Source organism: Neofelis nebulosa, chromosome 3, assembly GCF_028018385.1.
Source record: "Neofelis nebulosa isolate mNeoNeb1 chromosome 3, mNeoNeb1.pri, whole genome shotgun sequence".
NCBI lineage: Eukaryota > Metazoa > Chordata > Mammalia > Carnivora > Felidae > Neofelis > Neofelis nebulosa.
The window spans coordinates 70550654-70576961 of NC_080784.1; the positions used below are offsets into that span (position 1 = coordinate 70550654).

General features: G+C 36.2%; 1 protein-coding gene across 1 annotated transcript in view; it reads right to left on the reverse strand.

Annotated features, from left to right (window-relative positions):
- Positions 1–26308, reverse strand: part of ETFDH (electron transfer flavoprotein dehydrogenase) — a 32494-nt gene that overhangs the window by 2157 nt on the left and 4029 nt on the right. Inside the window, exons 2-11 of the mRNA XM_058721039.1 lie at positions 21105–21245; positions 20458–20687; positions 19010–19091; positions 18252–18370; positions 15351–15428; positions 11590–11736; positions 9872–10012; positions 6326–6469; positions 2504–2672; positions 1–183 (exon numbers count right to left, since the gene is read on the reverse strand). Of these exons, the coding sequence (XP_058577022.1) occupies positions 1–183; positions 2504–2672; positions 6326–6469; positions 9872–10012; positions 11590–11736; positions 15351–15428; positions 18252–18370; positions 19010–19091; positions 20458–20687; positions 21105–21245 (1434 nt within the window). The remainder of the gene's footprint in view (positions 184–2503; positions 2673–6325; positions 6470–9871; positions 10013–11589; positions 11737–15350; positions 15429–18251; positions 18371–19009; positions 19092–20457; positions 20688–21104; positions 21246–26308) is intronic.

The window sequence follows — 26308 nt, forward strand, 5'->3', positions numbered from 1 at the left end:
CTTTATGTTTTAGAGTCCATGGCTCCATTCCTCTAAATATCCAGTAAAAGATTCCAGTGTAAATCATCCCTCCATATACACCCAGTATTCCATGGCAGGATGGTCTTATATTTCTAACAGAATATAGCTCGCTCCACACCCATGATTTCTTCAAATTGTCCTCATACTCAGTTACATGGAGTCCTTTTATTAAAAACATGAAGTGTTAAGTGTCAAATCACCTCAAGGAGTATAAAATACTTTATCATGAAGGTATTTTGCTGCTGAAATACTTGATGAGTGAATCTTAAGTAAATTTAAACAGGTGGTCACGTGAGACCACATCTGAAGAATCTTTCCTGTGTAAATGTTGGCATCTTCCAAAAAAGATAACCATGTGATATATGTTGTTAACAGCCAGTAAGACATTTGATTTCTTAAACTAGTAGCACAGAAAATCCATTTCAAAACTGAATGAACCTGAAATGGTTACTTACAAAGTTCATGCTACTATAAAAGTGAGGCATTTTATAACTGATTAAATGAAACACTTCCACCTGTTAAAAGTTGAATTGTGCCCCCCCCCCCCCAAAAAAAAAGAGATTATTTTGAAGTCCTAACCCCCAGGACCGGACCTCAGGATGGGTCAGAATAAGGTCACTGCAGATGTAATTAGTTGAGGTCATATTGGAATAGAGTGGGTCCTTCATCCATCGACTGGTGTCCTTATGCACATGGAAGAGAGGTGAAGATGGAGGCAGAGATCAGAGTTATTCTGCCACAAGCCAAGGAATGTCTGGAACGATCAGAAAGCTGGGAGGGGTGAGAAGACTAGAGGCAGCAGAGTAAGGTCCCATCAGTGCCTAGAGAACTCAGAATAAATTCCTGTTGTTTTAAGCAGCCCGGTTTGTGGTACTTTATTGTGGCAGCCCTAGGAAATTATAACAATACCTAAAACTTGCTGCATGCGTTTAACTGGTTCTTCTTAACTGTCACAAACTCCATAGTGACTATACACTTCCCAGTCACAGTGTTGCCTCTTCTGGCTCCATTCCCTTCCCTCAGGCTGTCATCCTCAATCTAGTCTTTGGTGATCTACTTGCTTCAGTATCATCTATGTGCTGGTACTGTGTGTCAAGAAGGTGAAAGTATGGCTGGTGGTCCCAATAAGGAAAGATAACTTGGCAAGAAAATTAGGAAAAAAGTTCCACTGCTCAACAATTCCACTCCTTATCTATTCTGTTCTCCTTGAAGTAGCTTCTTGCCTTTTCTATGTTCTATCTATCTCCTTCCTCTTCCACATCCTAGGCCTCCATTTCTACAAAGATACTTGAAGGCATAATCAGGTTTCATACTTCTACTTGGAGGAACACTTGTTATTTGGAATTCTAAAGAATAAGGTTTATTTATCAAATATCCGTTGAGTTGCTACTATATGCCAAGTACTTGGGATTCATAATGAACAAAGTCCCTGCTCTGCTGAAGCATTATCTGCAAGAGGCAGGAGATAAAGTTGATAATAAGTATCTTCCCAAAAGGGGGAGAATACTATATAAAAAACACCGTGTGTGTGTGTGTGTGTGTGTGTGTGTGTGTGTGGAGGGGCGGTGTTGGGAGTGCTCTGTGTGTGTTGCAAATTAACTGGTATGGTGAATGTAAGGCCACCATGAATGTGAGTTTGACATTTGAGCAAAGGTGAAGGCAGAGAGGGAGTTAGCCATGACTAAAGACCATGAGATGGGAACATGCTTGGCATGTTTCAGGAATAGTAAAGAAGCCAGTGTGGCTGGAATGGAGAGCAAAAAGAGATGAAATCAGAAGAGTAAGAAAGCTGAGGCTTTTGAGAAAAATTGAGAACTATTAAAGGGTCTTCATAGATTAAGGGTTTACAGAGGTTTCAGTGTTCACTCTTCCTCTCCACCACCGCAGAAGGCAAAGCCTGCAAAGGAAAAGGTGCTGCCGGGTTCTGCACTGTGCAAAGCTGTTCTGTTTTCAGATTGAAGACACTTCAGTATTTGTGAAGTATCTTAGTGTGTATATTACATACATGAAACGGAATGCAGTACTGTCGAACTTGAAATCATTTCTTCTTTTAAATTAAGAAAAAAAATTTTTAAGTTTATTTGACCAATCTCTGCACTCACAACCCCGAGATCAAGAACAGCATGCTGTACCAACTGAGCCAGTGAGGCACCCCAAACTTGAAATCATTTCTAAGTAGGTGAGATATCATTGGTACTATTCTACTTTTGATCTGAATACAACACAACATTGCTGGAAAAATCTAATTACTGAGGTTAGTTTTCTTCACACAGCACACATTTGAGTGCTTTGTGTAAAGGGACAGATACAATATATATCTTTTAAATATCGGTTGAAATATGCATAAAAAAGACCTCAAGATTTTTAATTGTATTTATTTTCATTCTTTATCTGTATACTAAGTGTATGTCTAAAAAGATTCTTTTTAATATCTCAGTGAAGACCTTGACAATTTTCTATGCTTTAAATAGGACTTTCTTACCTATTGTCTTTGATTGGAGATTTTCACCAGTTAGTTGATTAAAAATAGATTCTGCTGCCAAAATTCCACTTTTCATTGCTGTGTGGGAACCTTTGATCTTGGGAACATTCATGAAACCAGGGCTACAACCAATTAGTAAACCACCAGGAAAGGTGAGCTTTGGTATAGACTGAAGGAAAAAAACATTCAAAGTGCATTTTTAGTTCAAATTAAACAAGCAGAACAATATTACAAATTATATTCTCTTAAAGTCTTCTAAAGCTATAGGGAAAAATTTGAAGGAAAAAATCAGAATAAGGGCAGTTTCCAACCCCCCCCCCCACCCCTTTTTAAGAATGAGGGTTAGACTATTACTACTTTTCTAGGACTTCTTCCTCTTCTGCCCCCTGACTAACCTACATGAGACAGATTTACAACCAGAAATTAACATACATTTTTATTTTTACATATCCACATCTAAAAATACTCTGTAAACTTAAACAACTATTATAGAAATTGTAATCTGCTTTTACATACATTCTTGGTAACATGATTTACAAAGGATGTTAACTCTATATCCCTGTTTTATTTTACTTTGATATCTAGAGATGGAAACTTAGGTTCTGATCATGGTATCGTGACAATTAGCTACTACTTTAAAGATATATTTTAATTAAGTTAATAAGTTGAATTTCCAAAATAAATTTTATTTATTTATTTACTTTATTTATTTATTTATAAAGTTTATTTTTTTGAGAGAGTGAGAGCACAAGTTGGGGAGAGGGGCAGAGACAGAGGGACAGAGAATCTCAAGCAGGATCTGCACTGTCAGCACAGATCCTGACGCAGGGCTCAGTCTCACAGACCGTGAGATCATGACCTGAGTTGAAATCAAGTCGGACACTTAACCAACTGAACCACCCAAGCGCTCCCCCCCACCAAATTTTAAGACAGTTGTCTGGGCCTTAGTATACACTTTTCATGAAAAACAATGTAATAAAAGGTAGTGCTGTTATACCCAGTAAAAGCTTATATATACCCTACAATGTAGTGACTAAATTAGATTGCATGAGAAAATGTATTCTAACTATAGTTTGAAAATGAAAGAAGAGAGGACCAGTGCAGAGTTTCCTCCTTCTGTATTTTTTCTTCTTTAAGGGCTTCCTAAAGTAAGCCACAAGTCTGTGTTGAGAAAGTGGTGGGTGGTAAGAGTTTGGCTGATGGTGCCAAAAGGGACACAGAGGGAGAAGGATAAACAGGGAAACCAGTGCCATCAGCTGCAAGATCCGTGGCCACAGCTACTATCAATTACAGAATTCTCACTATGAGGGAGAGGTGGTGAGAAGAGAAGCTGGAGGGCAGAGGGAATGCTGGTATCAGACAGATCAGGGTTCAGGTCCTTTCACAGTACATGCAGGGAACGAATTTATGATTATAGTTCTCAGACCGAATTCAGTATCAGAACCACCTAGATAAAAGAGCCTGAAATCAGGATCACAAAATAGACAAGAGGGGGAAAGGATATTACTAGCTGAAAAGAGATAACAGTAATTTGGATAATGACACTTTTCTTAAATAGGACTTTGGCCTTGCCAACACTAAGTTTGATTTAAGAACCAGAAGACTGTGTGAAGTTTATAAAAGGGCATGGATTGTTAGTGCCAGTTCTTCCAAAATGGTGCTTAAGTGCGAAGAATAAAAATCTTATGGTCCAAGCAAAATGATTTTTATTTTTTTAATTTTTAAAAAATGTTTAGTTTTGAGAGAGAAAGAGCACAAATGGGGGAGGAGCAGAGAGAGAGAGAGCGAGAGCGAGAGCGAGAGAGAGAGAGAGAGAGAGAGAGAGAGAGAGAATGAATCCGAAGCAGGCTCCAGGCTCTGAACTGTCAGTGCAGAGCCTGACGTAGGGCCTGAACCCACGAACTGTGAGATCATGACCTGAGCTGAAGTCAGAAGCTTAACTGACAGAGCCACCCAGGTGCCCCAAGCAAAATGGATTTTTAAATCCTGTGAGGATCCTACACTGTATGGGCAGTGTTACTGGCAGCTAGGTATCTGGTCAAGGAACTATGGACAGGAGAAGTTGCACTGGGAAAGGCTGTATTCTGGGACATGAAACCACAAGGTTGGAAACTCTCCAGAAAAGGTAAGTTTTAGTACAGACTAAAAAAAAAAAAGAGAAATAAAGTCATGTACACAGAAACTACCTCATTTATAAAGAGAACAAACTGGTGATTGCCAGAGGGGAGGCAAGTGAGGGGAGGGCAAAACATGTGAAGTGGATTAAAAGGTACAAACTTCCAGTTATAAAATAAGTATGATTAAAAAAAAAAGGGGTGGGGAAATCTTATCATATTTGTTAGCTCAAAATAAACAAAATTGAATTTTCCAAATTATTGCTTCTTAAGGTTCTTTAAAATTTTACTGGAAAAGTTTCTGAATCTTTAATTAAATCAAAATTTAAGTAAAATGTATGTGTGTGTGCGTGGTCAACTCTTCTCGCCAATCTAAAAAAAATCATCTGAGAGGCTGAAATACACAAGGCCGTATGTTTTTAAATACAAATCTGATGATGTCCTATTAAATATACTGGAAACTTCATACTATAAAAATGAGTAGAATTAAATTGACAGGTATTATGGACAATATGCAAAAGAGCTGAATGGGCTTGAACATAGTAATACAACTTAATAAATATTTGTTGCAAATGAATTACTACTCTAGAAACAAAATTATTCACGAAAATAATTCCATTGCAACAGGGACACTGTTACTTTAAGATTCTAATGATTATATTTATAATTTAGCTCTGATTTTACTGGACTTTATGAATTATTGTTACAGTAACAAAATATTTAGAACTTCATTTTAAAGGTTAAGTTACTCATCACCCATTTTCTTTTTTTTTAAATTTTTTATATTTATTTATTTTTGAGAGAGAGAGAGTGTGAGCAGGGAAGGAGCAGAGAGAGAGGGAGACACAGAATCTGAAGCAGGCTCCAGGTTCTGAGCTGTCAGACAGAGCCCGACACAGGGATCAAACTCCCGAACCATGAGATCATGACCTGAGCCCAGTTGGATGCTCAACCAACTGAGCCACCCAGGCGCCCCTCCCCCCATTTTCTATTATCTGTTACTTTTACAACAGAATTAAAAACAAAAAAAAATGTCCAATCTCTAAGATAGTTCTAGATTCCTAGAATATTAGAGACAGAAGGGATCATCTTCATTTTACACATGATCCCATAAAGCCAGAGAAGATATGTAACTTGCTTCAAATCCCTTGGTATAGATTTTAGAGCTAATTTTTAAGATCATCTTACATGTTTAATATTTTTACAATAGTACTAACAGCTTTTATTATTGCTTATTTCATTGTTTATATATAATTAATACATTAACTGCATTTGGTAAGGTTTATTTTGAACATATACTAAAATAGAACAATTCAGGGTAAAAGCTTGACAGAGGCCACCTAAAAGGCCTGACTGTTATTAGGTAGTTGGGATTAATTAACTACCTTTGTGGAAAACTAAATCTGTCTTTGTTTCCTTGCTGCTAAGGAGTAATGGAAACTATCTTGGATCTTACGGTTTTAATTTTCGGGTTAAAAACCAAGCAACCAACAAGAAGCCTATAAATTTATCTCAAGAAATCAATATATTCTTAAAACTAAACTCACAGTGTAATTTAATTTAAACTATGGTGTGACACAGTTTTATAAACACTAGATGCTCTGCTTAAAAGTTTCTTTCTATAATTTTCTATTCTTTATCTAAATTTGTTACATTATATTTTCAATGTTTACTTTATAATACAGAAATAAATAAAAAATTTTGTTACCTGAAAGCCACCTTCATTCAGAGCTCTGGCTCCATATGCAATTCTTTTTCCACCTTCCAATGTCGGCTGAATGCTGGGATGGTGTTTCCACCTCTGGAACTCTCTAAATGGGCTCAGATATGGATTCTGGTAGTCTAGACCAACCTTAAAATTTTTATATTTAAATTTAGTAAATTTATATAGACATTTTTATTTCAAATTATATCAAACTAAAATGTGAGCAATATTTATGAGAAAGCATTAAGTTTCTTAAGAGTGCTCAATAATACTTGGAGAACTATAGGCAGTAACTCAAACCTAACTGAATAAAATCTGTTTGGAAAAGAAAGGGCAAACAAAAGGATGCCATGTGTTTGTATTTGGCCAAACTTTAAAAATGTAGACCATGTTAATAAATCTTTGTGCTCTGTAAATAAAAGTTCAAATTAGAAAAGTATTTGTAGGTAAGTGGCTAACATTATGTTTCTACGAAAGGAGCTGTAATTATTTTTCATGTATCAATACCCACTCTGGTAATAAACTAATAAACTATATGTGGTGCTACTAAGGCACAAATGAAGAAACAGAATGTAATCATACTTAGAAAAAAAGAAGACAAGAAATATTAGAGGCTACATTTTACAAGCATTATCAAAACGCTAAAATTAATACCCAAAACTTTTTTGCTCTCAAAAAATTAAGTCACTGGAATAACTATACAAAAATGATATACTGAACACTTGGCTATCTGTCAAAAAACACCAATAATGCAAAAATTTAATGTATCACATACAAGTCTAATTATGACATTAAATTATAAAGTTGCGACCAACTGCAAGGCACAGTAACTTTATTTTTTTCCATTCCTTGCAAGGTTCAAGATGTAATTTACCACAGACATAAGTGGTCAAAAAGGGAGAAAATGCTTACATTTAAAAGTTATAGATTTTTTTGAGAGGAAGATGGCGGCGTAAGAGGACGCTGGGTTCACCGCATCCTGCTGATCACTTAGATTCCACCTACACCTGCCTAAATAACCCAGAAAATCGCCAGAAGACTAGCAGAACGGATTCTCTGGAGCCAAGCGTAGACGAGAGGTTCACGGAAGAGGATGACATAATATTATATATGGAAAATCCAACAGACTCCACCAGAAGTCTGCTAGAACTGATACATGAATTTAGCAAAGTTGCAGGATACAAAATCAATGTACAGAAATCAGTTGCATTCTTATACACTAATAATGAAGCAACAGAAAGACAAATAAAGAAACTGATCCCATTCACAATTGCACCAAGAAGTATAAAATACCTAGGGATAAATCTAACCAAAGATGTAAAAGATCTATATGCTGAAAACTATAGAAAGCTTATGAAGGAAATTGAAGAAGATATAAAGAAATGGAAAAACATTCCGTGCTCATGGATTGGAAGAATATTATTAAAATGTCAATACTACCCAAAGCTATCTACACATTCAATGCAATCCCAATCAAAATTGCACCAGCATTCTTCTCGAAGCTAGAACAAGCAATCCTAAAATTTGTATGGAACCACAAAAGACCCCGAATAGCCAAAGTAATTTTGAAGAAGACCAAAGCAGGAGGCATCACAATCCCAGACTTTAGCCTCTACTACAAAGCTGTAATCATCAAGACAGCATGGTATTGGCACAAAAACAGACACATAGACCAGTGGAATAGAATAGAAACCCCAGAACTAGACGCACAAACGTATGGCCAACTAATCTTTGACAAAGCAGGAAAGAACATCCAATGGAAAAAAAGACAGTCTCTTTAACAAATGGTGCTGGAGAACTGGACAGCAACATGCAGAAGATTGAAACTAGACCATTCACACTTTTCTCACACCATTCACAAAAATAAACTCAAAATGGATAAAGGATCTGAATGTGAGACAGGAAACCATCAAAACCCTAGAGGAGAAAGCAGGAAAAGACCTCTCTGACCTCAGTCGTAGCAATTTCTTACTTGACACATCCCCAAAGGCGAGGGAATTAAAAGCGAAAATGAACTACTGGGACCTTATGAAGATAAAAAGCTTCTGCACAGCAAAGGAAACAACCAACAAAACTACAAGGCAACCAATGGAATGGGAAAAGATACTTGCAAATGACAAATCGGACAAAGGGCTAGTATCCAAAATCTATAAAGAGCTCACCAAACTCCACACCTGAAAAAAAACCCAGTGAAGAAATGGGCAGAAAACATGAATAGACACTTCTCTAAAGAAGACATCCGGATGGCCAACAGGCACATGAAAAGATGCTCAACGTCGCTCCTCATCAGGGAAATACAAATCAAAACCACACTCAGATATCACCTCATGCCAGTCAGAGTGGCCAAAATGAACAAATCAGGAGACTATAGATGCTGGAGAGGATGTGGAGAAATGGGAACCCTCTTGCATGGTTGGTGGGAATGCAAACTGGTGCAGCCACTCTGGAAAACAGTGTGGAGGTTCCTCAGAAAATTAAAAATAGACCTACCCTATGACCCAGCAGTAGCACTGCTAGGAATTGACCCAAGGGATACAGGAGTGCTGATGCATAGGGGCACTTGTACCCCAATGTTTATAGCAGCACTCTCAACAATAGCCAAATTATGGAAAGACCTGAAATGTCCATCAACTGATGAATGGATAAAGAAATTGTGGTTTATATACAAAATGGAATACTACGTGGCCATGAGAAAGAATGAAATATGGCCCTTTGTAGCAACATGGATGGAACTGGAGAGTGTGATGCTAAGTGAAATAAGCCATACAGAGAAAGACAGATACCATATGGTTTCACTCTTATGTGGATCCTGAGAAACTTAACAGAAACCCATGGGGGAGGGGAAGGAAAAAAAAAAAACAAAAGAGGTTAGAGTGGGAGAGAGCCAAAGCATAAGAGACTCTTAAAAACTGAGAACAAACTGAGGGTTGATGGGGGGTGGGAGGGAGGGGAGAGTGGGTGATGGATATTGAGGAGAGCACCTTTTGGAATGAGCACTGGATGTTGTATCGAAACCAATTTGACAATAAATTTCATATACTGAAAAAATAAAATAAATAAATAAAAGTTATAGATTCAAACCCAGTGCTGCTTTCATTTTTAGTGACAGCATGCCTAAGTGGAAAATGGGCTTTGAAGTCACACAGACTCAGGTGTGAATCCTGCCTCTTGTCATTTCATGGGTGTATTTGAGAGAGTTGTTTAACTTGTTTGGACTTCAGTGTCCTGTCAGGAAAATAAGGATACACCTACTTCTTAGGATTATTATGAAACTTAGAATTCTCAGTGAAGCATCTAGCATTGTGTTGGGCATTTAGTAGCTATGATTCCTAAAGTATATATAAAGTATATTTATAGTGTTTAAAAAGCTATAGACTAATGCCAGTAATAGCCACAAGCACTTTACAGACTGACAAAGTTAGAAAGGGACCTTTAAATGAAAAGCATTTTTTTTTTTTTAAGTAAAAAGCATTTTACATGCTGCAGATTTCATAACACTGATGATCCAATGACTCTAACAGAATTTTCCATATTGGCCATGTAACTTACCACAAAACCAAGAGCTACCAGGGGTTCACCTTCATTTAAATGGTAGAGGAAAGAGCCTCCATAAGTATGTCTGTCCAAGGGCCAACCAACAGTGTGATCTACTCTTCCAGGTTTCCACTTCTTTTCATCAATAATCCATAACTTAAAAAAAAAAAGCCCTAGAGTATTAAATATTTTCTATCACCACAATATATACAACTTGCCAAATTTTATGTCTTAGTTATGAAAGTTTCAAGTCAAAGACTGTAATACACAAAAAAAGTAATACACTGAGAAACACAAAAAAAGTACTTTGCATATCAAAGAAAATTATATCAAACTGCAGCATGATAACCGGACTAAAGGAAACTGGTCAGAAAAGTTATGAAGTCTATAGGAAACACCCTGAAGAGATAAGAAAAACTTCTGGGGTGCTGGTAATGTTCTGTATCTTGATCTGGCTGGTGGTTACATGGGTGTGTTCACCTTACAAGAATTACTTGAGCTGTACACTTAAGACCTGTTGCTTTACATATGTTATTCTTCAATAATATAGTTTATGCTTTCCTGCACTACCCCCCCAAATGAAAAAAATTGCTCATCTGTTTTCAGAATGGTTCGTTTTAATTTTAAACAATTTCCATCTGAAATATTATTTAAAAATCAGATAACGTTACGTGCTATCTGCAACCTACCAAAACAATTAAGCCTTTACTCACAATAAATCTAGTTATATGTGGAATTTGAAACTTTCTGAGCTTTACCCTAAAAAAAATTAAACAAAAGGGTTATAATTAATCTTTTACACTCTAATAAGCACAAGGTTTGGGAAAACAGAGATCGGATAAACTGAGAATATATACAATACTTAACCTAATTAAATTTTAGGTTTCAAATCAATATACTATGGCTGAGTATATATTTCATAAACTAAATTATCTTCACAGTGCAATTTTGAAGAAACAATTCTTGTAAGATGCGGTCACCCTACAAACAGCATAGGGTATCAGGTCAAATCTTATTTGGGCAGATGGCATTATAATGAAAAAAATTAATATTACAAGTATTTTTGGGGTGCCTGGGTGGGTCAGTTGGTTGAGCATCTGACTCTTGATTTTGGCTCACGTCATGATCTCACAGTTTATGAGCCCGAACCCCACGCTGGGCTCTGCACTGATAGTGTGGAGTCTGCTTTGGGATTCTTTCTCTCTCTGCCCCTCCCCCGTTCGCTCCCTCTCTCTCCCCAAATAAATAAACTTAAAAAAATATTTAAGTTCAAGACTTTGATTTCAAACAACATTTTTAAAAAAAAGTTTATTTAGTTATTTATTTTGAGAGAGAGAATAAAGCAGGGAAGGGGCAGAGAGAGAGAATCCCAAGCAGGCTCTAGGCTGTCAGTGGAGAGCCCGATGCAGGGCTCGATTCCATGAACTGTGAGATCATGACCTGAGCTGAAACAGTCAGATCCTTAACCGAATGAGCCACCCAGGCACCCTTCAAGCAACATTTGATAAAACAATTACATGTAGATACAATTTAGATAATAATGGAATTTGATTAGCAGTACTTTCTAGCCCCTTAAAAAATATCTGAAATCTTTTTAGTCATAATGAACATCTCAAGTCAAGGAAAAATGTAACAACTATAAAATTATATCAATGTTATAAACTACATAACAACACAAACAAGTTTAAATTCCATATTTCAAAATGAAAATTACAAAAAACAAATCAGGATACCTCCTTGAGTCCAATTCCATAGGTTTGGGGATCACAATTGGCTCTCAAATCAAACTTCTTATATAGTTGCTTGGCTAGATGTCCATGGCAACCCTCTGCAAAAATTGTAACTTTGGCATGTAGTTCTAGTCCTCGCTCAAATGTTGTCTAAAAAACAAAAATGTTAAATTGCAACATTTGACAATTTAAAAAATATTCACATTCTAGTCAGTTTTTTTTTAATATGAAATTTATTGTCAAATTGGTTTCCATACAACACCCAGTGCTCATCCCAACAGGTGCCCTCCTCAATACCCATCACCTCCCTTCCCCTCCCTCCCACCCCCACCCCCAGGAAACCTCAGTTTGTTCTCAGTTTTTAAGAGTCTCTTATGTTTTGGCTTCCTCCCTCTCTAACCTTTTTTTTTTTTTTTCTCCTTCCCCTCCCCCATGGTCTTCTGTTAAGTTTCTCAGGATCCACATAAGAGTGAAAACATATGGTATCTGTCTTTCTCTGTATGACTTAGTTCACTCAGCGTAACACTCTCCAGTTCCATCCATGTTGCTACAAAGGGCCATATTTCATTCTTTCTCATTGCCAAGTAGTATTCCATTATGTATATAAACCACAATTTCTTCATCCATTTATCAGTTGTCTGGTCAGTTTTGAATTGAACCATGATTCAGGTATGGAAGAAACAGTACAAATACATAACCTTAGAAATAAAACTAGGTAGTGCTGTAAGTGGAATCTAATTTAAAATGTTATAATATATCCTGTGTCTCTGTTGTATTTTTCTTTATAACTTCGAAAGTACCTGAATGAATGCATAAGAATTAAAAAGGAAATAAAGCATCTCCTGCTAAAAAAATTCTCTCCAAGTGAAAATAAAGTGAAAAGTGAAAAGCCATTTCCCCCTGCTCAATTTTCCAATCTCATCATCTGAAGCAAAAAACAGTTAATAGTTTTCTTGTGAATCATCCCAGAAAATTTCCATGAATAAAAAATTATACAGAGCCTATTTATATCCTTCTAACACAATCATACCAAATATACTCTTTAGCTACTTGTTTTTCACTTTAATTATACTTGTCCTCTATTGTTCAATGTATATTATAAAACTGAAATTTTTTTCCAAGTAGAAAAAAAGCTACAATTAAAGTCTTTACTTCTTTTTTGCTGTATATATTTTGCACTTAACACCTACCATAATGTAGATACTCAATAAAGTTACTTAATAAAGGAATACAGAATAATCAGGAAAGTCTCTTATGAAGTATATCTTTTCTGATATTTCTCTATTCATTTTGCTTGCATGTATGTGTGCAGACATTCATACAGATAGTAGTTTTACACTGACAAACTGTTTTATAACTGCTTTCACGTTAGTGATTTGTCTAAGGTAATATACACCAAATAAGGCATTCATTTTTAAAAAATATTTATTTATTTATTTATTTTGATGGAGAGAGAGAGCAAGAAGGGGGAGGGGCATAGAAAGGGAGAGAAAGAATCCCAAGCAGGCTCCGTGCTGTCAGCACAAAGCGTGATGTGGGGTTCGATCCCACAAACTGTCAGATTATGGCCTAGGCTGAAATCAAGAGTCTTGATAAAGTTAACTGACTGAGCCACCCAGGCGTCCTCCTATAGCATTCAGCTTTAATGCTTGAATAGAGTCCCCTAATTTTTCAAACAATTCTCAATAGTGGGACAATCACACCGTTCCAGTGTGTTTCACTATTATAAAGCATTTCTTATATGAATATACTTGGTGCTAAATATTTTCGGTCTGAATGGTAAGAATTATCTCATTAATTTAACAAAAAATTAATTTCTTTGGTTACTAGAAATTCTGAACATCTTTCACATGTGTACTGGTAACTTTTTTTTCTTGAGCAATACTTACTAGTGTCATAATAATGCACACATGTATATTACACTTGCATACACATCCTATAAGTACTCTCACTCAGTACCTTTTTATTTTGTTCTTGTCTGCTTCCTTTTATTATACCTCATCCATAAACCATATTAACAATCTAGTATGTACAGTTTTACCCAAATACATAAACATACATATATTCTGAGATACATATACACTTAAATTTTTTCGATTCTTGATTTATTCTACAAAAAATAAGATCATATAATACAAACTGTTCTGTATCTTTTCTCAATACTACTTCATGAAAATCTTTTCAAGTCACTGTACAGTTCAAATTTTTCTTTTCAAAGGCTGTATAGTAGCAGTCCATGTGGAAATACCATAGCTTATTCACCTATTCTGCTAATGCATAATAACCATTAACTCTGTTTCCAGTTTATTTGTGATCAAAAACAATGTTTATAAAACATACACCCTCGTATATATATATTCTTACAATACTGGTGCTGTGAGTGCAGAGCCCGCTTCCAATCCTATGTCTCTCTGCCCCTCCCTTGCACTCTCAAAAATAAGCATTAAAAACAAACCAAAAACAAAAAGAAAAAACTTCTTGGGCCCTACTATAGGACACACTGAGTCCCAGACCTCATATAATTCTGATGAATCTGGTCAAACCCTTAGAAGAACAATGAAGTAGGTAAGACTCCAAAGCTTTGCCATTTGCTTATTTCTAGGCAGGAAGCAGTAAGAAACAGGAACATCTGCAGGGAGACTCAATACAAGATTCCCAATTCTGTTCAAGAATGTCAGAAGGAAGGATAAATTCCAAATTAACAAATATTTATTGAGGACCTGATATTACCTGGTACTATACGGTAGGTACTGGGGTAACCCTCCATGATCTCTGCCCTCATGGAGCTTATGATCTAGTTGAGAAATTAAGACAATAAACACATAAATATGAATTGACAAATTAATTTATTGAGATGTTAATTTGTGTTTTGTCCTATTGTTACAGGAAAGCAATGTGGTTTTTTTTCCTTGTCCTTTCCAGGGAATCTTATGGATCCATCCCCTTAGAGCTTTTCTTTGCAAATTCAAAAATAAAAGTTGTAAAAACCTGAAAACCAACCAGGATTATATCTGAATTAAAGGAAAGCAATCAGTTTAATATTTACCAAAAGATATTAAAATCATTTCAAAGACTCTATCAACATGACTGATAGTAATACAAATGACTCTTGTCCATAGAAATGAAAATTGTGGAAGTGGCAATGCAGTTTACTGATGACCTACACATGGGTATGTTTTTTGAATTCTCCTTGAACTGCTCACTGAGTCTGTCATTTATTAATGAGTAAAATAAAATCTGTCACATGTTTGTTTTATATTTGTACGAGTCATGTTTTTCTCTTTAAAAAAGTATTCTTAAACACATTATATTGACTTGTCTAAGCCTTAGCTTGACTAAGTCACAGCTAAGTCATAGTTCAAAAATGCTTCTGTATTTTTTAACAAGAGAAAAATTCCACATTAATCATATTCTTTTTTTTTTTTTTTTTAACGTTTATTTATTTTTGAGACAGAGAGAGACAGAGCATGAACGGGGGAGGGGCAGAGAGAGAGGGAGACACAGAATCGGAAACAGGCTCCAGGCTCCGAGCCATCAGCCCAGAGCCCGACGTGGGGCTCGAACTCACGGACCACGAGATCATGACCTGAGCTGAAGTTGGATGCTTAACTGACTGAGCCACCCAGGCACCCCCACATTAATCATATTCTAACACACACTATTAGCATACACTCTGTAGCAAAACTAAATTATTGCATTTAAGTTGATTCTCTTCTTTGTTTTGTTTGTCAGTTTGTTAAGCTCATAACTGTTAAGATGTTTACCTTTGGGGCACCATCCTTTTGTATCCCTACATCGTTAGTGGCAATCCCCTTTACACTACTATCTTCATGAAAAAGGACCTAAAATGAAAACATATTTTGTTATCACCTAGGATTCACAACCACCTTGAAAAGAAACAATAAACAGTCTTAGATTTTTAAGAAAGTGAGCATGTTCTCTAGATTACAGAAATATAGGCTTTAAAACATTTAGGCAAAAAAAAAAAGACACATGTTTTAAAGATACTTCCTTCTAGCGTATAAAAGAACACAGCTCTAACAGTTGGAAATGAAAGAAATGCCACAACTTTTTGAAGAAGAAAAGTGGTAAGCTACTACAGAGGTCACTAAAGAAATCAGTAACAATAAACAAAAAGCGCTCTGAAGAGATCAGGTATCAAAAACACATATACAGAACCTGAAATCAGGGCCTGTAACAAATGAAGACCATCAGTGTGGGTGGGAAGACAATAGTGTCAAGAAAGCCTCTGTTCCAAATGAGCTAAGACTCCCTCCCCCCACCAAAAAAAAAAAAAACCCCAAGAAACAAAACAAAACACCAAAGAAAATGAAACCACAAAGCAAAACAGTAAGAGGCTCAAGACAGCCCAAAGGTGATCAAAGTTTATTTCTGGAGCAAGAAGGATTGGGGAAAAACTGGTCAAAAGGGTAATTCTGAGGATGAGAAATAGCAATCAATCCTCTGTAACCCTTACTTGGCTTCCGATTCCCCTATGGAGAAAAATGCTCTTGAGAAAGGAAGTACAAAACGTACACTAGAATCACACAGAAAGCACAGGTGTGAAAAGATGAAACAAGGATTAGCAGCAATGGATATGAAAAGAAAAACATATAAATATTTTATTTCTTACCCTAAAAATGAATCAACTGTAGAATGTGGCTTTGAACTAGAACTGAAGTCTGACTCAGAGTACAAAGAAACCCAACAAACAGATCATTAATCTATTGATGATGATCTTTAACGGACTGAGGAAAAGAAGAAAAGTGTAAGAGACTATGTGTATATGTGTGTGTCTGTTCACAAAAAGTAAAAATCATAGATTCTACAAAGTGTGACTTTTACACTGATCCCAGTCAAGAATATCTTAATCAAGAAAATGCAAAACCCCACATTTGGGTCTAAAAACCAAAATGCATATATATGAGCTGGGAAAACAAAAATTAGTATAGCACCAAGTATAATACAGGGACTTACATGTTTTATTTGACTTACATATTGTAAGGGTAAAAACAAATTTAAAAAATTTTTGAGGGGCACTTGGGTGGCTCAGTCAGTTAAGTGTCTGACTTTGGCTCAGGTCATAATCTCACAGCTTCGCTCGTGAATTCAAGCCCTGCATCAGGCTCTCTGCTGTCAGCACAGAGCTGGCTTTGGATCCTCTGTCCCCTTCTCTCTCTGCCCCTCCCCAGCTCGTTTTCTCTCTCTGAATAAAAAAACTTAAAAAAATTTTTTTTTCAATTTTCCCTGAGGCCGAAAACAAAAGAACTCCCCTCCCCCTCCTGCCGATTCTTCCAATTCTTTCCTTTAGAAAACTTAGCTGTAAACCCTTTCTATGTCTCTCTGAGATATAGGAATGTTTTTAAAAGTCTTATTTAAGACTCCTGCCAGATCTGCATCTTAGAAATGTGTTTCTCCAAATATGGAGACATATTTGAAATGTGAACGCCATGGAGAATGGTGTCCTATTTCCCTGTCTCTGTGGGAGTCTGGGCTAGGTGCTTGGTTCTAAGTTATAACTTCCTGCTTGTCAAAAAGATACAAGAAATTTTATTTTTCCTCTGGATAAAGACACTTAAACTATATGTAATGGATTGTATCTGTGTGGCTATGTGAGAGAATGATATTTCTTTCTGTTTTGGCAATCTCCCTAGCAGACTGCCTGTGACATGCATTGCAGTCTTGGTTTAATGCTCATTAAATAATAAAACTTTTTTTTATAACTTATACAGATTTTTCTGGGTTTGTAGGAGATTTTATTTTATCTATCTATTTATCTATCTATCTATCTATTTTTATTTATTTTGAGAGATAGAGAGCGTGAGTAGGGAAGGAGCAGAGAGAGGGGGAGAGAGAGAATCCCAGGCAGGCTCTGTACTGTGATCGCAGAGCCTGACGTGGGGCTCGAACTCACGAACTTTGAGATCATGACTGGAGCAGAAATCAAGAGTCAGAGGCTTAACCAACTAAGCTACACAGGAGCCCCAGGAAGGGATTTTAGTTTTAATCATTTCCCCAATAACACTCAGTGAGAATCAATAGTATGGTACGTTTGCCAAAAGAGTTATTTTGAGAGAAACAGAACAGATTCCAGAATGAAGAAGGCAACAGCTCTTCTCTTGAAGCAGTTTTTTCATTTGGGGTGCCGCTTTATAAAGAGGATAAAAAGGGAAGAATCTCAGGGCGCTGAGGAATACTGAAGGAACTCAAACTATGTAACATTATGGTTGAAAGAACTGAGAATATTTAACCTAAGAAAGAAAAAACATCAGAGTGAAAGTGAGGAAGAAGAGAGGAGGGCATAATTATAATTGGAAAACTGTCCTTGGAAGAGGGCACAGATTTGTTCTACATGGTGTGAAACAGAAGATATATTTCTAGTCAATATAAGAGAGTATTATTAACAATCCAAACATCAGAGAGAGATTATTTCACTCCTGATGGTGTTCAATTGTAAATTAGACAATCATTTGATGAAGGTACAAAATAAGGAATTCAAGTACTCTTTGGATTAGATCTTTTCACGATTCCTTCTAATCTTACAATTCTGAAATTCCATGGCTTTTCTAAAATATCTATTTCTTTACATTTGTACTATCCTTGGTTTATATTCAAAAGAAAAGAGATTCTTATAAATATTAAAACCAAAATAAAGCTGTACAAACCTCAGCAGCAGCATAACCAGGGTATACTTCAACACCAAGGGCTTCTGCTTGTTCTCCCATCCAGCTTACTAAATGTCCCAAGCGGACAATGTAATTGCCATGATTATTCATTGGAAGACCTACAAATATATGCTTATCAGTCTGACATTTTATCAATAAAATATCTAAATAAAATACATAAATACTTAACTTAAAAATTCTAATCAACATAGGGGTGCCTGGGTGGCTCAGTTAGTTGAGTGGCCGACTTCGGCTCAGGTCATGATCTCATGGTTGGTGAGTTTGAGCCCCATATTGGGCTTGCTTCTGTCAGCACAGAGCCTGCTTCGGGTCCTCTGTCCCCCTCTCTCTCTGCCCCTTCCCCACTTGTGCTCTCTCTTCCAAAAAATAAATAAAACATTTAAAAAATTCTAATCAATGTATAATTTGTGTGTAAATATACACATTATCTAATGGTCATAATTTCATTTATTTTCTACAATTTTGGCAAAAATTCTAATCACTAAATTAAAAACATTACAACACTAAATTAAAATTCTGAGTGGCTTACAAGGCTATCTCAATTGTTCTAGTATAAAGACGAAGAACCAGGTTCTATTCTTGTTTTACTACAAGTTAGCTATATAACTTTGGGTAAGTCCTTCAAATCTCTGGGCCTCAGTTTTCTCATCTGTAAGAGGAAGGGATTTCACCAGATGAAATGTAGTTCCTTCCACGTATGGAATTCTAAGATACTACAAATATTTGTCATACCTTACCTGGAAGAATTGGCACTGGAATTCTGTATTTCTCCGTTAAAATTCCAAATCTGTCTTCTGTTACGGGAGTGTTAAGTGGAGCCTGAAAACAAAAGAAGGAAAAAGAAGGAAACTTTTAGTTCATATTTGTAATGATAAATAGAAATAATAAAAAAAAAACTGTCAAAGGGAAAGTGAACTACTTTCCTCACTTTTCTTTCATCATTTCCTTTAGAAAACTTGGAACTATAAATCCTCTTTGTCTCTTTGAGATGTTTAGGAATCTTTTTAGAACCTAAATAAGCCAGTTTTACATCCCAGAAATGTCTTTGTTGTGGGGGGGTTTGGAGACATCTTGGACATGGCTTCCTGTCTCCCTCTCTCTGTGGGAGGTTAGCCTAGGTGCTTGCTCCAAGTTGTAACTTCCTGCTTGATGAAAACAGAAGAGAAGTTTTATTTTTCCTTTGGATACAGACAATTAACATGTATGTAATGGATTGTATCTGCTCAGTTGGGCTTAGAAAATCTTTTTCTAATATAATTGATACTATAGCAATTCAATGAGATCTATTTTTGATACAATATTGTAAAAAGAAAGTTAATTAGGTATAACTAAAGTATTACTAGTTTAAAGGAGCTTGGTCTTTTATTTTAAAGTCTTTTCTTTAGTGTTTATTTATTTTTGAGAGAGAGATCAGGAGAGCGTGCGAGATCAGGAGAGTGTGCGAGACCAAGGGACGGGCAGACAGTGAGGGAAACAGAGGATCCAAAGTGGGCTTTGCGCAGATAGCAGGCCGATGTGGGGCTTGAACTCACCATCCTGAGCCCAAGTCAGACACTTAACTGACTGAGTGAGTCTCCCCAGTGCCCTGAGCTTGGTGTTTTAGAAAGAAAAACATAGATGAAATTTTTGGAATTCAATTTACTCCATACAGAAATAATACAGAAATCATATAATTTTTGACCTTTACAAAGTATATTCACAGGTAGTGAATATTCTAATGTTGGCAGATATAACATAACCCATCTTATAGAAGAAAAAACTAACACATGTAAAGTGTAAGATTTTAACCAAGGTCCTACAAATTATGAAAGCAGTAAAACTAACACAGTTCTCTACGTATCATACCAGTGCCCTTTCTGCTTAGGTTATGAGAGGCCATATTAATTTCTTTCTTTAGACCATTTGGTTAGACTATCCTCTTTGGCTTTACATATTGCACTGTTCCAGGAAATTGACAGAAAGCTTTAATAAGAACAATGATATAAACACCTATGGAACAAGTTAGGAAATACCCTCAAAATCTGACAGGACTCAATTTTTTTCATTCTTTTTAAGTTAAAAAAATACCTATCTATAATAATCCTCTAACAGGTAGAATTATGTGAAAAGGGTTTTCCATATTCTATAATTTGGAAATAGAGATAGAATAAAGATTATGCTTTGTATAAAAACCAATTTTTCATACTCCCTTCTCCTTCCAGTCTGGGAATAATTCTTCAAAAGCACGTGGATCCAGGCAGGCCCCTGAGAGAGTATGAGCTCCTATTTGAGCAGCTTTCTCTACGAGACACACACGGATGTCCTTTTCATGTTTAGTAGCCAGCTGCTTTAGACGGACTGCTGCAGAGAGTCCTGCGGGGCCTGCGCCAACGATAACCACATCTGCTTCTTCCGCAAACCTCTCCATGTTCACTCCTGGAAGGAAAAAAATGTTTAAAAAAATACATGAAAATTCTGCGATGAACAGGATCTGATAAAAATCACATACTGGGTTACAAATACTATACTAAGCTAAGCATTACTTATAGAATTTGCCCCTCTGCTTTGCATGAAAATTATACTAAGTATATTATTATATTAATTGGACGTTCTGTTAGGTTCTTTTCCAGTGTAGATCTTACTTTAGGTTCTAGAAGCCAACTTTCGGCTTTGGGATTTACTACTATAAACTTAGCAGATATTTGCTTATCTCAATATCAATATGTGATAGTGTTGGTAAAGCTATGAAATATTATTAGATGATTTTATACTATCATGAAAAATATTTCTCTCCACAAAATGATACAAAGTATTTAGAAAAGCCTTGACTCTTCTACAGAAATTATTACTTACCTTCCCATCGCTTGTCTTTATCCCGGGGATAAATAGTATAGTGGGTAGTAATTCGAGGTACAACAGAAGTTGAAGACCATCTTGTACCACACAGAGGTAGATAATTTTTCTTAATTTTTAAGGCATGAAAGCACTGATATGCTGCATGAAAATTATGAACATTATTATTTCTTTTTCAATTAGCTTTCCTCAGGAATAGGCTGAAAACATTTTTTAAGAGAAAAAAATTCTAAGATTGGGAATCAGATCTGGTTTCTGTTTAATTTTCTATTAATTAGCCCTAAAACCTCAAACAAATCACTTAACCTCTCTAGATTTCAGTTTCCTCATCCAAAAAACGAAAGGGTCACTAGATGATGATTTTTATTTATTTATTTTTTAATGAAATTTATTGTCAAATTTGTTTCCATACAACACCTAGTGCTCATCCCAACAGGTGCCCTCCTCAATGCCCATCACCCACTTTCCTGTCCCTCCCCACCCCCCCCCCCCCCATCAACCCTCAGTTTATTCTCAGTTTTTAAGAGTCTCTTATGCTTTGGCTCCCTCCCTTTTTTTTTTTTTTTCCTTCCCCTCCCCCATGGTCTTCTGTTAAGTTTCTCAGGATCCACATAAGAGTGAAAACATATGGTATCTGTCTTTCTCTGTATGATTTATTTCACTTAGCATAATACTCTCCAGTTCCATCCACGTTGCTACAAAAGGGCAGATTTCATTCTTTCTCATTGCCAAGTAGTATTCCATTGTGTATATAAACCACCATTTCTTTATCCACTCATCAGTTGATAGACATTTAGGCTCTTTCCATAATTTGGCTATTGTTGAAAGTGCTGCTATAAACATTGGGGTACAAGTGCCCCTATGCATCAGTACTCCTGTATCCCTTGCGTAAATTCCTAGCAGTGCTATTGCTGGGTCATAGGGTAGATTTATTTTTAATTTTTTTGAGGAACCTCCACACTGCTTTCCAGAGCGGCTGCACCAATTTGCATTCCCACCAACCGTGCAAGAGGGTTCCCGTTTCTCCACATCCTCTCCAGCATCTATAGTCTCCTGATTTGTTCATTTTAGCCACTCTGACTGGCATGAGGTGATTAAGCTAACTTTTTGATCCAAAATTGTATGATTCTATATGATGTCTTATATTTGGAAATCTGTGTTCACATTCTGACCATATCAATACCACATTCAGTTAATAGTTAGGTCTATGTTGTTGAGCCATTAGTTGTGCACATACTGAAACACACTATACTATTCCCTAGATGAACAATTAAAATTTTCTTCTTAACGTTTGTTTATTTTTGAGAGACAGAGAGAGACACAGCGCAAGTGGGGTTGGGGCAGAGAGAGAGGGAGACACAGAATTGGAAGCAGGCTCCAGGCTCTGAGCTGTCAGCCGAGAGCCCAACGTGGGGCTTGAATACATGAACTGTGAGATCATGACCTGAGCCTAAGCCAAAGTTGGGTGCTTAACTGACTGAGGCACCCAGGTGCCCCAGGTGAACAATTCAGTTAGCTTCTCCTCATTAAAGCAATGTTTTCAAACTATAATATTTTAGAAGTATCTAATAAACTAATTTTTCAATATAGCTCGTATCAAGCCTAACCTATAAATAGGATGACCACATAATTTATCAACTGGATACTTGTGAAAGTAACAAGGGGCAGTACTAATTATGCTGGGACAATGCAGGCAAACTAGGTTTTATGGTCAGCCTTTTAAAAAATTAACTCTCCCATATGGCAGTATCTTCAGAGCGCCTCAAAAATGTACCTATACTTTAAGTAAGAAAATAGAAATAAACAGAAGTGTGCAAAGATTTATCTGCAATAATTTTCTTTAAACCTCTGTTGTCCTAAAATCTTCAACTCTACCTCCTCCCTCCCTTATCTGAAGCAGATACTCTAACACACCAAACATCATAGAAAGATAGAAGCAATTAGGTGGGAACTTTCCTATTTCCTTGGCAACAACTTCTAATGTAATCTGTATTTGTATCTACTCTTTGTTCATTCTCTTAGGTTATAATAGATGTCATTTCCCTTCACTTAGATTAATCCTTCCACCTGGATGATGAGGCTTATCCCTCCCATATTTGTAGGGACATCCCTCCATCTGAGGCCTTCCCTTTGACCTGTATCTTCAATTTCAGTCTCTCTTCTCCGGTACTCTTCTTCATAATTTTTCCCATTATAAAAAAAAAAAAAAAAGGGACAGAGAATCCTCCCTTGGGAATAGCCCTGAAAAGTATAAAAACTTGTATTTGTAGCTATAATAATTAAAAGTCTGTTATAGGAGAAGGGATAGAATAATCAAAGGAAAAGAATAAAGAGTTCAGGATTTGATGTCTGATAAAGATCCCATTTCTAATCAGGGAGAAGAGATGGTTACTCACTAAATCATCAAAGATAGGGAGACAGTCATTTGGGAAAAAAGTGTACCTTTTTCTTCCTATCAAAATGAATTCCACTTGGCCTATAATTTTAACAGAAAAAGTCAAAGTATAAAAGATTATGGTGATACATCCACAGATTATTTGTTTCTCTGCTTCTGAGTGTAGGTTGCAATTAGTTACTAGCTTCCCACAAGTAGAGCATGAAAGGGAAAAATATTACTTTTACAGTGGAGAAATATAGCAGACCCTTTAACCAAATGATCAAGTTTAACATTACTGGCAATAAGATATGTTGGTAAAACATACTCCCTGATATGATAAGAAAAGCTCTTCACCTATGTGTCATACTTCCCCCAAAATCTATAACCTTAGTGTAATTATGAGAAATCAGACAAATTCAGATTGAGGAACATTCTACAAAATGCCTGGCTAGTACATATCAAAAGTATGAAAGACATGAAAAGACAGAGGAACTATCACATTGAGGTAGACTAAGGAGACATGACAACTAAAAGCAACATGGTGTCCTGGATTGGATCCTGGAACAGAATAATAAAATGCAAATAGAGTCAGTAGTTTAGTTAATAGTATTACATCAGTATCAATTTCTTAGTTTTGATAATTATACTATGCTTATGTAAGGAGTTAAGCTGGGCAAAGGGTATATGGGAACTCTGTGTCATCTTTACAATGCTTCTGTAAGTGTAAAATTATTTAAAAATACAAAGTTAAAAGATTAAGATTATGGTGATACAAAAGTTAACGCAAAAAGCTTCAAAGACCCAAATGTGAGAGCTAATACTATAATTTTTTTTTAAACATGGGTATAAATCTTTGTGACCCTGGATTAGACAAAGGTTTCTTTGCTATGATACCAAAAACACAAGCAACAAAAGAGAAAATAGGTAAACTATACTTCAACAAAATAAAAACCTTTTATCTTCAAGGGATGCCATCAAGAAAGTGAAAAGATAACTCATGGAATGGGAGAAAATATTTGCAAATCATATATCTCATAAGGGACTTGTATCAAGCATATATAATAAACTCACCTCTAATAATAAAAAGACAACCAGATTAAAAAAGAGACAAAGGATCTGAATAGACATTTCTCCAAAGGAGATATATAAATGGCCAATAAGCACATAAAAAGATTCTCAACATCATTAACCATCAGGGAAATACAAATCAAAACCACAATGAGATAACACTTTATATCCACCAGGAGGGCTATAAGCAGTAAGAGGGTAATAACAAATGTTGATGAGGATGTGGAAAAACTGGAACCCTCATACACAACTGGTGGGAATGTGAAATGGTGCAGCCACTTTGGAAAACAGTCTCCCAGTTCCTCAAAACCTTAAGCATAGAATTTCTATGTAGCTCTCCCCTAGGTATATACCTAAGACAAATGAAAACACACAAGAGCTTGTACATGAATCTTCACAGATGCATAATTTATAACAGCTAAATTATAGAGAAAATCCAAATGTCTGTGAATGGATAAAAGGTGATATATTCAGGGGCGCCTGGGTGGCGCAGTCGGTTAAGCGTCCGACTTCAGCCAGGTCACGATCTCGCGGTCCGTGAGTTCGAGCCCCGCGTCAGGCTCTGGGCTGATGGCTCGGAGCCTGGAGCCTGTTTCCGATTCTGTGTCTCCCTCTCTCTCTGCCCCTCCCCCGTTCATGCTGTGTCTCTCTCTGTCCAAAAATAAAAACGTTGAAAAAAAAAAAAAATTAAAAAAAAGGTGATATATTCATACAATGGAATATTATTCAGCAACAAAAAGAAATAAAGTAGTGATATATGCTACAATATGGTACACTTTGAAAACATATTGCTAAATGAAAGAAGCCAGCAGGGAAAGATCACGTATTATAGAATCCCATGTATATGAAATATCCAGACTAGAGTAATTTATAGAGACAGAAAATAGATTAGTTGTTGCCTAGGGCTGGAGAGGTTGAAGAGTGACTGCTAATGGTGTGAGGTTTCTTTTTAAGGTGATGAAAATGTTCTGAAATAGACTGTGGTGAGGGCTGCACAACTGTGTGTTTATATTAAAAGCCATTGAGCTGTGTATTTTAGATGGTGTGATTGTATGGTATGTGACATATCTCAATAAAACTATTATTAAAAAAAGAATATTCACAACCACACACAATAAAGATTATGAGAAAAACACTGGAAATTTTTTTTCTAACAGAGATGTGGGGCAAAAGGATCTCTCATCCATTGCTAGTGGGAATGCAAAGTGGTACAGCCACTTCGGGAGATAGTATGGCATTTCTTACAAAGCTCAACATGCTCTTAACAAATGATCCAGCAATTGCACCCGTTGCTATTTACCCAAATGAGTTGAAAATTAATGTCCACACAAAAACCTGCAGTCAAGCAAGATGAGAGCTCTAGAGATCTGATGTTCAACACTGTACCTATAGTCAACAATAACATACATTTAAACATTTGTCAAGAGGGTCTATGCCATGTTAGGAGTTCTTATCACAATAAAATAAAAGAAAGAAAATGGCCAATATTAAAAACAAAGCCCTTCACATGAATGTATAGCAGCGTTATTCATAATTGTCAAAACTTGGAAGATGTCCTTGAATAGGTGAATGGATAAACAGATACACTGGGGTGCATCCAAACAATAGAATATTATTTAGCACTAAAAAGAAATGAACTATTAGACATGAAAAGACATGGAGGAAACTTAAATGCATATTAAAAGAAGGCAATCTGAAAATGCCATTCTATATACTGCATGATTTCAACTACGTGACATTCTATAGATTAAATTATAGA